The sequence below is a fragment of the Oncorhynchus masou genome, chromosome 24, assembly GCF_036934945.1.
Source record: "Oncorhynchus masou masou isolate Uvic2021 chromosome 24, UVic_Omas_1.1, whole genome shotgun sequence".
Lineage (NCBI taxonomy): Eukaryota > Metazoa > Chordata > Actinopteri > Salmoniformes > Salmonidae > Oncorhynchus > Oncorhynchus masou.
In genome coordinates this window covers 45,757,787-45,771,457 of record NC_088235.1, presented here as the reverse complement: position 1 = coordinate 45,771,457, position 13,671 = coordinate 45,757,787, and the positions used below count along the sequence as shown (strand labels likewise).

The window sequence follows — 13,671 nt, the reverse complement described above, 5'->3', positions numbered from 1 at the left end:
TATACCAGGGAGATATGTATACTGTAGCTAAGAAAGTAATACTACGTGTATGTTGTGTAGTAAGTTGTTAGTAGCCCATGTGCCTTACCCTAATAATTTGGTCCCTTTCCCTTCATAATTTCACCTACTGTTCTAACTTGGTGGTGCACATGTAGCCTATAGCCTGTTTTAGAGAAATGTAATCATTGAATATTGTAATCATCATTGTCTGCTTATATGCCCCCTTAATTTATCTTACGGTTCTGACTTGATGTACAGAGAGAACAAATGTAAGAAAGGCCATTGTTCTGAATTCTGTCGCTATACATTTCAAAAGTGCTGATCAAATAGAGCGGCACGTTTTGCTCTTAATTGTAATCAGAGGGTTCATATAAATACTATGCATGCCAATTTCTCTTCGCTAAGAGTTGAGGAGAGACAGACTGCATCACTTCTTTTTATAAGAAACATTAATGTGTCAAAAATCCCAAATTGTTTGCATAGTCAAGTTACACACAGCTCTGACACACATACTTATCCCACCAGACATGCCACCAGGGGTCTTTTCACAGTCCCCAAATCCAGAACAAATTCAAGAAAGCGTACAGTATTATATAGAGCCCTAATTGCATGGAAACTTCCTTCTATCTCATATTGCTCAAATTAACAGCAAACCTGGTTTCAAAAAAACAGATAAAGCAACACCTCACGGCACAACGCCTCTCCCCTATTTGACCTAGATAGTTTATGTGTATGTATTGATATGTAGTCTACATGTGCCTTTAAAAAAATGTATGTAGTTCTGTCCTTGAGCTGTTCTTGTCTATTGATGTTCTGTATTACTCATTCTGTATTATGTTTCATGTTTTGTATGGACCCCAGAAAGAGTAGCTGCTGCTTTTGCAACAGCTAATGGGGATCCTAATAAAATACCAAATACCAAATTGTTTGTCCTAGCACTCCCATTAATGTCTTAATCGAAATTACGTATTGCCTCTTATCCGCTCGTCGTTCCCTTCTGCCATAGTTTGTACATCTCAATTGTCAGTAGAAACCACATTTTGTTTAAGCAAGTCAGCCATATCAGCAATGTTTTTTACATATCAGCAATGTTTTTTTAAAGGCAGTAAATGAGGCTGAAAGAACTATTTTACGACAAGACAAGGCTCCGCTGATAGCCAGGTGTAGCAGTGGTAAGATGTTGGGACTCTGCTGTTGGGACAGCTTTATGTAGGCCCTAACAGTTTGTGGGCACCGATATAGTGAAATTAATCAAATCAAAGTTTATTTGTCACGTGCACCGAATACACCTTACAGCGAAATGCTTACTTACAGGCTCTAACCAGTAGTGAAAAAAAGGTATGATGGTTAGCATGGTTAGCATGGTTAGCAGATGTTCATGCAAGTGTAGCGAAATGCTTGTGCTTCTAGTTCCGACAATGCAGTAATAACCAACGAGTAATCTAACCTAACAATTCCAAAACTACTACCTTATAAACACACGTGTAAAGGGATAAAGAATATGTACATAAAGATAAAGATAGATGAACAATAGGTTAGTAAAGAAATAAAACAACAGTAAAAAGACAGGCTATATAAAGTAGCGAGGCTATAAAAGTAGCGAGGCTACATACAGACACCGGTTAGTCAGGCTGATTGAGGTAGTATGTACATGTAGATATGGTTAGTGACTATGCATATATGATGAACAGAGAGTAGTGTATTGTTTAGTGTTGTGTAGTGTTGTGTAGTGGCTTTAAAAAAATGTTTTTGCTCCACCAACATTTACATGTTAAAATTGCCACTGGTTACAATACTTTGACTGGCCAACAAACACCCAACAATGCCATTATCTAATCCCAGGGTGAACCCGGTGTCTGTGGGGCTTTCAGATATTAGTATTCCCCACCGCTGGGGCTGGCTGGGGACACAGAGCTTTTCTCTGCTTTAACCACAGACAGCCAGGCAGCCACTGCTCAGAACAGAGGAGGAGAACAGAGGAGCAGAGGAAGGGAAGAGAGAAGACCCTCATTGATAATACATGAGTGCCACTGATGGTTTCCTCAATGTAGCAGGAGGCATAGAGCAACAGGAATCCACATGAAAATGTTATGAAAAAGGGGAGTTTACTAAATGTCATCTGTCAAAGGTTTCGATTTTTTTTTTATCTTAAATTCTCTATTCTGTTTTATCCATACCTCACAGTCAAACTCTCTCAGGCCCCTAGAATATAACCATCTTTCGTTTCTCTGTCTGATTGGATTAACATGGCCTGCTCTGGCTCAGATGAATGGAAATGGATGAGTGGCATATTTGAATTTAGCGGTCTCTCTCTCTGTCGGTCTCTCTCTCTCTGTCCTCTGTATCTGTTCCCAGTCAACAGATGTCAATGATACATCCACAGGGACAGGCTAATAAATCATCATGGCAGGGCTCTCAATGAGCTAAACACACATCGGCCTCTATTAGGCAGCACAAACACACTGACTGAAGTGACCTACACATTATCCCTGGTTACAGTATTTTACCCCCTGTACAAATACATCAGTGTCTGGATCGACCTATTCACACACCTCTGCCACAGAAGCGTGGACTCTGACCCTTAAATCCATAGACAGCACAGTGCACACACAACCCTGTGTGCTTAGATGGATCTCCTCATAAGGACATGCCTCTTATCCTCTGTCTCTCCATCACCCAGCTACCCTAATTACCCATCATACCCCAGGGACAAGCACAAACATGCAGACTATGACATGGTTTGTTCAGCTGTGGCCCCTGACGTCTCCCACGAGCCTGTGAAGGGCCTGCCTGCAAATGCACACAGCTTAGATTGTGATGTTTAATTGATGAGAGGGCTAACACTCACCAACCATTTAGCCCCATGCTACCTTCACACCTGCTCCTGTCTGTATCAATTCAAGTATTGAATACAGAATAGGGCTGGAAATGGCCAGGGACCTCACGATACGATATTATCACGATACATAGCTGCCGATACGATATGTATTGCGATGTTTCCGATTCTATAATTGTGTTCATTGTCCTTGGCTTATGCCTGCCCATACCATAACCACAGAACTATGACAACAGTAAACCGCTCACCCACACAACGCCATACACGCTGCCTGCCATCACCCTGGTACAGTTGAAACCGGGATTCATCCGCGAAGAGCATACTTCTCCAGCGTGCCAGTGGCCATTGAAGGTGAGCATTTGCCACTGACGTCAGTTAAGATGCCAAACTGCAGTCAGGTCAAGACCCTGCTGAGGACGATGAGGCACGCAGATGAGCTTCCCTTAGATGGTTTGTGATAGTTTGTGCAGAAGGTATTTGGTTGTGTAAACCCACAGTTTCATCAGATTTCTGAGTGGCTGGTCTCAGACCATCCCGCAGATGAAGATGGCTGATGTGGAGGTCCTGGGCTGGCATGGTTACACATGGTTTTGCGGTTGTGAGGCCGGTTGGATGTACTGTCCAATTCTCTAAAATGACGTTGGAGGCAGCTTATGGTAAATAAATGAACATTCAATTTTCTGGCAACATCTCCAGTGGGCATTCCTGCAGTCAGCATGCAATTGCACGCTTGCTCAAATCTTGAGACATCTGTGGCATTGTGTTGTGTGACAAAACCGCACATTTTAGAGTCGCCTTTTATTGTCCCCAGCACAAGTGACACATGTTTAATGATCATGCTGTTTAATCAGCTTCTTGATATGCCACACCTATCAGGTGGATGGATAGTCTTGGCAAAGTAGAAATGCTCACTATCAGGGATGGAAACAAATTTGTGCACACCATTTGAGAGAAATAAACTATTTGTGCGTTTGGAAAATTTCTGGGATCTTTTATTTCAACTCATGAAACACTTTACATGTTGTGTTTATATTTTTGTTCAGTATAATATCGTCCAAAATTATATTGCGATATGTTACTGTATGATCATACATCACAGGTAGAGCCAACCAACATGGACATATCATATTTCATCTGTATGCAGTCGGGGTTACAAACTGCATAACCACATTTTGACAAGAATGCAAAGAGGTGAATACCAGAAAGAAATACCCCAAATAAATTGCAACTTTTCATGAGGCCATTGACTTTAAAGCCTCGTTGTTTGGGATGATCAGAAGTGTGACTTGGGGATATAAGTCTTGCACTAACTTTAGCATCATTAGCTTATGCAATTGGCTTTTTAATTAGAACCATTATATATTATCACCAAGAGCTGGTAGTTAAACCAGGTTCCTGAGGCCTACCTTTATACCCCTGCTCAGCCTCCCGAAGGTCGATCTTGGTGATAGGCTTGAAGTCCAGATCCCAAAGCCTGACACAACCGTCACGTCCCCCCGTGGCGAAGCCCTCCTCACAGGCATACATGCTGAAGATCCCAGCCTACACACAGTGCAGTCAACTTTAGTCATAGGCAGGGGGATTATCAAACGGTTCTGTGCATAGAAAAAGGTACTTGGAAAGGGATATGATTTCAATAGGAATGTGGGTCAAAAGTCTATTTCCGTATTGGAGACACAAAAAGGGGGCAAAATCATTATTTTCAATGCTTTTAAAGGCCTTAGAGATTTACAAAGAAGGTTTCAGGGTAGGGATGCAGAGGGAGGGAAGGAGAATTGAGTAAGGTGGATTGAGTTGCTTCAGTGTAGGGGTGTAAGAGATTATAGGCATGAGAGGGATGGGGTTTAGCTGGAGCAGGTGTTTGGGTGTCTGGAAGTGTACAATCAATGGGTCTTGAGAATTAGAGTGACGTATTTCACTCACTCCATGAGCGGCTTGCACCGTGCGCAAAAGGTTCAGTCCTTTCCACACGTAGATATCCCCATTCAACGCCCCAGAGTATGTGACATCATCTTTAGCCGATGCCACACACAAAATGGTCTGTAGATCCCCCGTCTTCCCGAATATCCCCCGTTTGGGCGTCAACGCATTGCCACAGAGAGCCCAGAACTAGAGACATGGAGAGGGGGAAGCGAGTGAAAGGAGAAGGAGAGATGAGACATGAAATGAGAGAGATGTACAAGTAGGCATAGGTAGGGGAAGGAAGCAAGATAATTAGAGAGGTGAAGAGAAAGGTGGATAAAAAAGGCAATGGGAGGAAAGAAAAAAGAACATAAGGTGGATGATGACAGCAAAGGATATAGGGTAGAGAGAGAGAACATGAGCTCAGAGATCAGCTGCTGTCACAGTGCGTTTGGAGAACCGTTGCTCTAAATCACGACTGCTCATTTGCCAGCCTGATCACCTCAGGGTAGATAGCATGGGGCTTATTTCTAATAAAGCTCACAGCGGTCAGTTAAGAAGATTCCCTGTCCATGAAAGCTGTTTTATGGCCAAAAGGCACAATAGGCTCAACTATTTAGTTCTCGTACCATAACTGGATATGCATAAATATATTGATATATATACAAACAAAACAACAAGAAAACTGATTGTCCATTGCTACTGTGTTTGAGGCATATGTATTTACATATTTATTGTAAACTGAGGGCTCTTCTGTAAGTTCAGTGTTGTGTGTTCTTTTGTGCGCGTGTGTGTGTGTGTGTGTGTGTGTGTGTGTGTGTGTGTGTGTGTGTGTGTGTGTGTGTGTGTGTGTGTGTGTGTGTGTGTGTGTGTGTGTGTGTGTGTGTGTGTGTGTGTGTGCGTGCGTGTGTGTGCGTGTGTGTGCGTGTGTGTGTGTGTGTGTGTGTGTGTGTGTTTGTGTGCTTGTGTGTACAGTAGGAGACAGCCCTTCCGGAGGGGAATGACAGAACAGATTACTGCTTTTGACTGAATAGAAACTGGCGTCCTCCAACTGCTCTTCACGCGTACCCATTGAAAACAATATGCCCCAGTCCCCCTAACACCACTTTCTCATTCTACTGCTAGAATATCTGATAGCGCCCTGTTACTCCTCCACTGACAACATGTCATATTGTTTATGAGGTTGTTCCAAAGGCAGCTTTTAACAACAACCGTATAAACGTATGACATGTTCAATAACTTGAATAGACTGATGCCCGGCTGCACTGAGTGAGGGTAACCCATCTCAACATTGATAGCTTCTCATGTGTTATTTTTGAACTTGGCTCAAAGGTAATGTATGGACTGACTGGACAGCACAGAGCAGACCGTGTTGTTATTGTGAAGCTCACCTTTATGTGTTTTACCCCACAGCTCACCAGCCGGTTCTGCTGAAAGGGATCCCAAGATATATCGAAGATCTGAAAGACAGCCAAGCCATTAACACACATGCATTTCCTGTCCTTCACACAGAACGCCATGTCGCACACACACTGTGTACTCACACGTGTACTCACTACAACTGAAACAATACACAACGCACACACACTCAAATGCCAACGTGCGCACAGCACACACGACAGCTTACCCTGTCTGAATGTCCTGTCGCAGTGGCCAGAACCTTTCCTTTCTTCCAGTCCCAAACAGACACTGTATTTTTGGCATCCAGCCCCACAGAAGCCAGCCGCTGAAAATGAGAAAAGGGGGAAACCATGAATTGATCTGCGAATAAAGGAGAGAGACTGTTTCTATTCAATGGAGGAAGATGAATACATCTTAATTAATGCAAACGGAGGCAAATAGTCATATTTTCATAATCAATTTATCTCTATGAAGGGACATATGACAGAATTGTTCTATGTGACGGCTGCAGAGACACACACAGGCAGTGCAGACATGTGCAGATAATACAGTAGGACCTTAAACAGCACTATTCAAAAGCCTTCTTTATTTTATCACACCGGCTGTAGAAAGGAATGGAATGCAAATTGTTTCCAATTAGTCTGGCGTCAATTACCATTCAGCGAGTTAATTGTTAATTACCCATTTTATGACCTAGACAAAAGAGCTTGGCCTTTAGGAACATATGGACAACTGTCTCTGGGTGAATATTGGGGTGACAATGAAACATTAAGATAGAAAATAAATTAGACCTAAATGTAGGGATATTTCAGATTTGATGCTCCAATATAAAATAAGTATGGGCCATTCTACTGACTACAAAAGAGAGGAGATGAATGCCAAATGTTAGTTGACCTGATGTGCTGTTGACTTTACAATGAAACGGTAATGTGTGTTTCCATTAATTAATACATTTCAGTGATAGAGAATACATTCTCTTTTCAGCAGGAAGACATGTTTTGTCATATTTGTGGTTTGCCACAACCATTCATCCATAAACCCATTTAAATCCCAACCAAACAAGACATCCATCTATGTTATATGACATCTCCCAGAGTTGTTTACCTGCTCTACCCACAGGGTTTCCAAGAAATCAGCCATTTAATGCATTTCAGAATGGAGCTAATAAAATGAAAAGGCCTAAATGTCTCTATGATTGACTAAGGGTCTGAGGTAAACCTTGTTTACTGCCCCTCCCTGGTTGGTCTCCATTACAGTGCAGCAGTAATGTGGACTGGTGGTCAGTGGCAGGAGGTGATAAGACTTGTTGCATTCGCCCTGGTAGCATTAGCCATGGCTCTATTCACCCACCCTTCCTCTTTCTCCCCCTCCCTCTCCAACCCAGACACATTCTTCACCAGCCGCAGCCTCCTCTGACATGACATTGCATTTGTCAACTCCAAAACCACAATGAAGGCAATGACAACAGCAGCCATCCTTCCTTCCTTCCTTCCTTCCTTCCTTCCTTCCTTCCTTCCTTCCTTCCTTCCTTCCTTCCTTCCTTCCTTCCTTCCTTCCTTCCTTCCTTCCTTCCTTCCTTCCTTCCTTCCTTCCTTCCTTCCTTCCTTCCTTCCTTCCTTCCTTCCTTCCCTCCCTCCCTCCATCCCCTCCCTTTCCCCTTCAATCTTTCCTGTGTGTAGACTACTGGTCTTGTATGGGGGACGTCAACAGGCTGCTGCTGTAGGAGACTCTCACGGAGCCCCATACATCAAGCTAAAGGTCATAGGAGATTGGTGCTGTCCCAGCATTCCCCCCAGTAAACATGGGCCATCATGATTCATGGCAGAGCCGTATATCATCCCCAACCTGCACAGTTACCCAGCAGGCTTCACTTCTCAGCAACCCACCACCACAATACCATTCCCATGGCTATAGGCTATGTGAGACATAAGGCACATTTACATATGATATAATTGGGAGAAATCTATGAATTATGACCCTTCAATGATGGAGCATTCACATTGCTGTGTGTCAGAGTATTGTTGTTTTTCAGTCAGACTCAGATCATCAAACAGATTTGCCTTGGTAACAGGGTAATAGTACAGGAACCCATCCACTCAGAGAAAAGTTGGATGAGAGGTGTGCCTGTATGCGTGAGGTGAAGTGTGTGTGTGTGAAGTGGTGCGTGCTTGGCTGTGTGTGTGTGTGTGTGTGTGTGTGTGTGTGTGTGTGTGTGTGTGTGTGTGTGTGCAAGTCTGCTTGTGTGCATGCTTGCTGGCATGAGGTGGTGTGTGTCTCACCTGTCCATCTGCGCTGAAAGCCAGGCAGGCCACCCCATGGGAGTGTCCGTCCTTGAGGATAGAGATGGTCTGTGCACTGAAGGTGTCCCACACACAGATGTAGGGCTCCTTCCCCACCTGACCTGTTGCCACCAGTGACCTCTCAGGATGAAGGGCAAGGCTGGAGAAACAGGAGAGGAGACATAACAGGAAATTCCAGCGCAAGACGTTTGGATTAAACATGTATATAACCTGTTGCTCTTTCTGGTTAAACCATGTGCTTGACTCATTGTTGACATTAATAATCATGTCAGTATACACAGTGTTTGATACTTTGTCAATAACCATTTTCAGCCTTATGTGTACAATCTGAAACTCATAGGTTGCAGACGCCACAGTGGGTCCTTGGTAGCTCCAGGCGCCAACCTGCCTCCCTCGTTCCCTTTCTCCATCTTTCTCTCTATCCTTCCCTCTCTCCACATGTTCCTCATTATCTCTCTATCTCCCCTCTCTCTTTCCCCCTTTCTCTCTCTGCCACCCCTCTATTTTTATATCTGTATCTCTCTTTCTCTCTCTAGGGAGAGAAGAGTCCTGCTGAAGAGTACCCACAGGTCATTGTGCTCCTTTATGAAAGGTGCACCAGTGTTCTATAAATACATGAGGTTAATGGCATCATTACTGGGGCCTGCCCGAGCGTCAGACATTAGTGTGTTAGTTGCATCAGCCACACAGGGTCAGGGATCATCACACCACCAATGGACTGGGGAGAATACCGTGCTCAATTCCGCTCAACACGGTGTGCCCTCTGTGACCTTGACCATGGACACCGTACAGAGGACAAGCGGTAGCCTACCAAACTGAGCCTTGGCATTGAAAATAGTCCAATCGTAAAAATGGGTGGAAAATTACAATTTCTATCAAGAGAAATAACCTGACACTACAAAGCAGACATGGTAGTATACACTACAAAGCAGACATGGTAGTATACACTACAAAGCAGACATGGTAGTACACACTACAAAGCAGACATGGTAGTATACACTACAAAGCAGACATGGTAGTACACACCGCAAAGCACATTTTCATGTCTTGCTCTCTCTTTCTCTTTCAACACTTTCTCAGTCTGTGAATATCTTTCTCTCTCTGTGTGCTCCGTCTGACTGTCTCAGACTCTTTCATCTCAAAGCCTCTTTCTGCATGAAGCTCATGGCTGTAAATCTGGGCTTGGAGCTCTGCCTGGAGCAGAGGAGAGAATGAGGAAGTAGAGAGGGAGGAAGAAGGGATAAATAAAAGCTGTGAGAAAAGGAATGGAGGTAGGGGGAGAAATGGAGAAACACTCATGCAATTTGAGTGAGAGAAAGACAGAATGGGAGAGAGAGCTCAACTCTACTCAGCTGACTGTTCGGGAGGTTTCCCACGCAGTATGGAAGCATGCACTCCCAGACAGTCAACATCCCAGCTGGACCTAATATAGCACATGGGTATGAGCAGAAGTGCAAAGCTAGCTGATGGAGATGGAGAGACTACGACATGAGGGCAGATTTGCTGGCTCATGTGTTTCAATGGGCTGTTGGGTTGCCAGGGTCAGGAGCAGGAGCAGAGGGACTGCACGTGAAGAGATGCATCAGAAGATGCTCCATTCATGCAGTGTGTGATGGCAACCCAGCCAGCCTGAGAGGAACTCACTGTACTGTGACTGATGGATGAACCTTCTGATTTATTGACAGCTACAATCATGATGAATGTGTTCGGGGTATTTAATGTTATGCATACAGTACTGTGCAGTTTTCAATACATTCTTTGATAAGTATGTACACTATGCCTTTACCAGTGGTTAGATTACATAAACAACATGAGCCAGAAAGAAAAATATGTATTTTAAAGAGAAACCAACTTGTCTTTTTTTCACTCCATAAAAGAACATATGTAAAATCATTATGCATACAAATTATATAATTGATGAGATCATTTATTGTACTAATGCATTATTCATAGACAAAATGCTAGTGAAGGACACAGAGTCAGTCCCAGTGGGACCGGACTGCATTATCGGACTCCCGTCACACAAACAAACAGTAATGTGACATTCCTCTCCTCTGCAGAGTGGTGCAGGGAATTCCCCAGGGGAAGGAAATCAGAGCCACAATAAAGTGATATTTAAAAAAATGAGGCAAAGCAATTAACTTTTTGTTCTGAATAAAGTGTTATGTTTGGCCATTGTGGTGGCTAAGCACAGGCAAACTCCTAGAGGAAAACCTGCTTCAGTCAGCTTTCCACCAGACACTGGGAGACGAATTTACCTTTCAGCAGGGCCGTAACCTAAAACACAAGGCCAAATCTACACTGGAGTTGCAAACCAAGAAGACAGTGACTGTTTCTGAGATGCAGAGTTACAGCTTGGACTTAATTCTACTTGAAAAGCTACGGCAAGACTTTAAAATGGTTGTCTAGCAATGATCAACAACCAATTCGACAGAGCTTGAAGAATTTTGAAATGAATAATGGGAAAATGTTGCACAATCCAGATGTGGAAAGCTCTGAGAAACATACCCAGAAAGGGGTGTAAATGGTTGTAGTGCATTCAGAAAGTATTCAGACCCCTTGACTTTTTCCACACTTTGTTACGTTACAGTCTTACTCTAGAATTGATTAAATCGTTTTCCCCCCTCATTAATCTAAACACAATACCGCATAACGACAAAGCAAAAATCGTTTTTAGAAATTTTAGCAAATGTATTAAAAATAAAAAAACAGAAATATCTAATTTACATAACAATTCAGACCCTTTCCTCAGTACTTTGTTGAAGCACCTTTGGCAGCGATTACAGCCTCAAGTCTTCTTGGGTATGACACTACAAGCTTGGCACACCTGTATATGGAGAATTTCTCCAATTATTCTCTGCAGATCCTCTCAAGCTCTGTCAGGTTAGATGGGGAGTGTCGCTGCACAGCTATTTTCAGGTCACTCCAGAGATGTTCGATCGGGTTCAAGTCTGGGCTCTGACTGGACCACTCAAGGACATTCAGAGACTTGTCCTGAAGCCACTCCTGCGTTGTCTTGGCTGTGTGCTTAGGGTCGTTGTCCTGTTGGAATGTGAACTTTCGCCCAAGTCTGAGGTCCTGAGTGCTCTGGAACAGGTTTTCATCAAGGATCTCTCTGCACATTGCTCCATTAATCTTTCCCTTGATCTTGACTAGTCTCCAAGTCCCTGCAGCTGAAACATATTCCCACAGCATGATGCTGCTACCACCATGCTTTACCGTATGGATGGAGCTAGGTTTCCTCCAGACGTAACGCTTGGCATTCAGTCCAAAGTGTTTGATCTTGGTTTCATCAGACATAGAATCTTGTTTCTCATGGTGCCTTTTGACAAACTCCAAGCGGGCTATCATGTGCCTTTTACTGAAGAGTGGCTTCCGTCTGGCCACTCTACCATAAAAAGGCCTGATTGGTGGAGTGCTGCAGAGATGGCTGTCATTCTGGAAGGTTCTTCCATCTCCGCAGAGGAACTCTGGAGCTCTGTCAGAGTGGCCATCAGGTTCTTGGTCACCTCCCTGACCAAGGCCCTTCTCCCCCGATTTTGCAGTTTGGGTGGGCGGCCAGCTCTAGGAAGAGTCTTGGTGGTTCGAAAGTTCTTCAATTTAAGAATGATGAAAGCCACTATGTCCTTGGGGACCTTCAATGCTGTAGACATTTTTTGGTTCCCTTCCCCAGATCTGTGTCTCGACACATTCCTGTGTCTAGAGCAATTCCTTCGACCTCATGGCTTGGTTTCTGCTCTGACATGCACTGTCAACTGTGGGACCTTATATAGATAGGTGTGTGACTTTTCAAAAACCATGTCCAATCAATTCAACTTACTCTAATCAAGTTGTAGAAACATCTCAAGGATGATCAATGGAAACAGGAGCTCAATTTCGAATTGCATAGCAAAGGGTCTGAATACTTATGTAAATAAGGTATTTCTGGGTTGTTGTTTTGTTATAAATTTGCAAAAAAAGGTATAAACCTGTTTTTGCTTTGTTGTTATGGTGTGTAGATAGACGAGGAAAAATAATATTGAATCAATTTTAGAATAAGGCTGAAACATAACAAAATACGGAAAACGTCCAGGGGTCTGAATACTTTCGTAATGCAATGTATGTAAATGTCATTTTTCAGTTTTTTTTTTTTTTTAAATGTCCACTGCCCGCCGGCGCCTTATGTGAACAGTATGATCTCATGTGAGCCAATATGTCTGATCTAACACACAATTCACTAACAACAACCAACCTGCTGACAGCATGGTTGCCTTGACAACTGGACAGCCAAGGACACAGGAATCAAGATTAAGAATGAAAGTCTAACTAGAGGTGAAATATCAGCAGACGTGCACAACAAACCTCACCTACACATGAGCAAACCATCCTCAACCAACAAAACGTCCTACAAAATATATCCTTATGTAGCATACTGATTTCTGTTAAGAACACAATATTGTGATAAATTGAAGGGTAGAGTGCATTCAGAAGGTATTCATACCCCTTCACTTATTCCACATTTTGTTGCATTACACTCTGGATTCAAAATTGATTACATTTTTTTCCACCTATCTATACACAATACCTCATAATGACGAAGTGAGAACATGTTTTTAGAAATTTGTGCAAATGTCTTGAAAATGAAATTCAGAAATATCTGATAAATCTTAATATGTTGTAGAAGCACCTTTGGCTGTGACTACAGATTTGAATCATCTTGGGATTGTCTGTATCAGTTTTGGACATCTGCATTTGGCATTTTCTTCCTTGCAGATTTTCTCAAGCTCTGTTAAGTTAGATGGGAGAGTGGCAGTGAAGAAATCCTTCAAGTCTTTTCACAGATTTTCAATGGGATTCAAATCTGGGCTTTGGCTGGGCCACTCAAGGACTTTCCAGCGTTGCTTTGGCTGTATGCTTGGGGTCATTGTCCTGTTGGAACGTAAATCTTTGCCCCAGGTCTAAGGTTGTTTGCAATCTGAAGCAGGTTCTCAAAGATGTGCATGTATTTGGCTCCATTCATTGTTCTCTCTATCCTTACCAGTCTCCAGGTCCCTTCTGCTAAAAGCATCCCCATAACATGATGCTGCCACCACCATGCTTTTATGGTAGTGATGGTGCTAGACAGGTAATGAGCTGTGCCTGGTTTTCTCGAGAAAATGTTTAGCTCAGGTAACCACAACTGGCTACTGGACTTCCTGACGGGCCGCCCCCAGGTGGTGAAGGTAGGTAACAACATCTCCACCCCGCTGATCC

General features: G+C 43.2%; 1 protein-coding gene across 1 annotated transcript in view; it reads right to left on the bottom strand.

Moving 5' to 3' along the window:
* LOC135512256 (echinoderm microtubule-associated protein-like 6) overlaps nt 1–13,671 on the bottom strand; it is a 95,608-nt gene that overhangs the window by 54,265 nt on the left and 27,672 nt on the right. The window contains exons 2-6 of the mRNA XM_064934086.1: nt 8,419–8,578; nt 6,366–6,464; nt 6,130–6,198; nt 4,760–4,945; nt 4,243–4,378 (exon numbers count right to left, since the gene is read on the bottom strand). Coding sequence (XP_064790158.1) covers nt 4,243–4,378; nt 4,760–4,945; nt 6,130–6,198; nt 6,366–6,464; nt 8,419–8,578 — 650 coding nt within the window. The remainder of the gene's footprint in view (nt 1–4,242; nt 4,379–4,759; nt 4,946–6,129; nt 6,199–6,365; nt 6,465–8,418; nt 8,579–13,671) is intronic.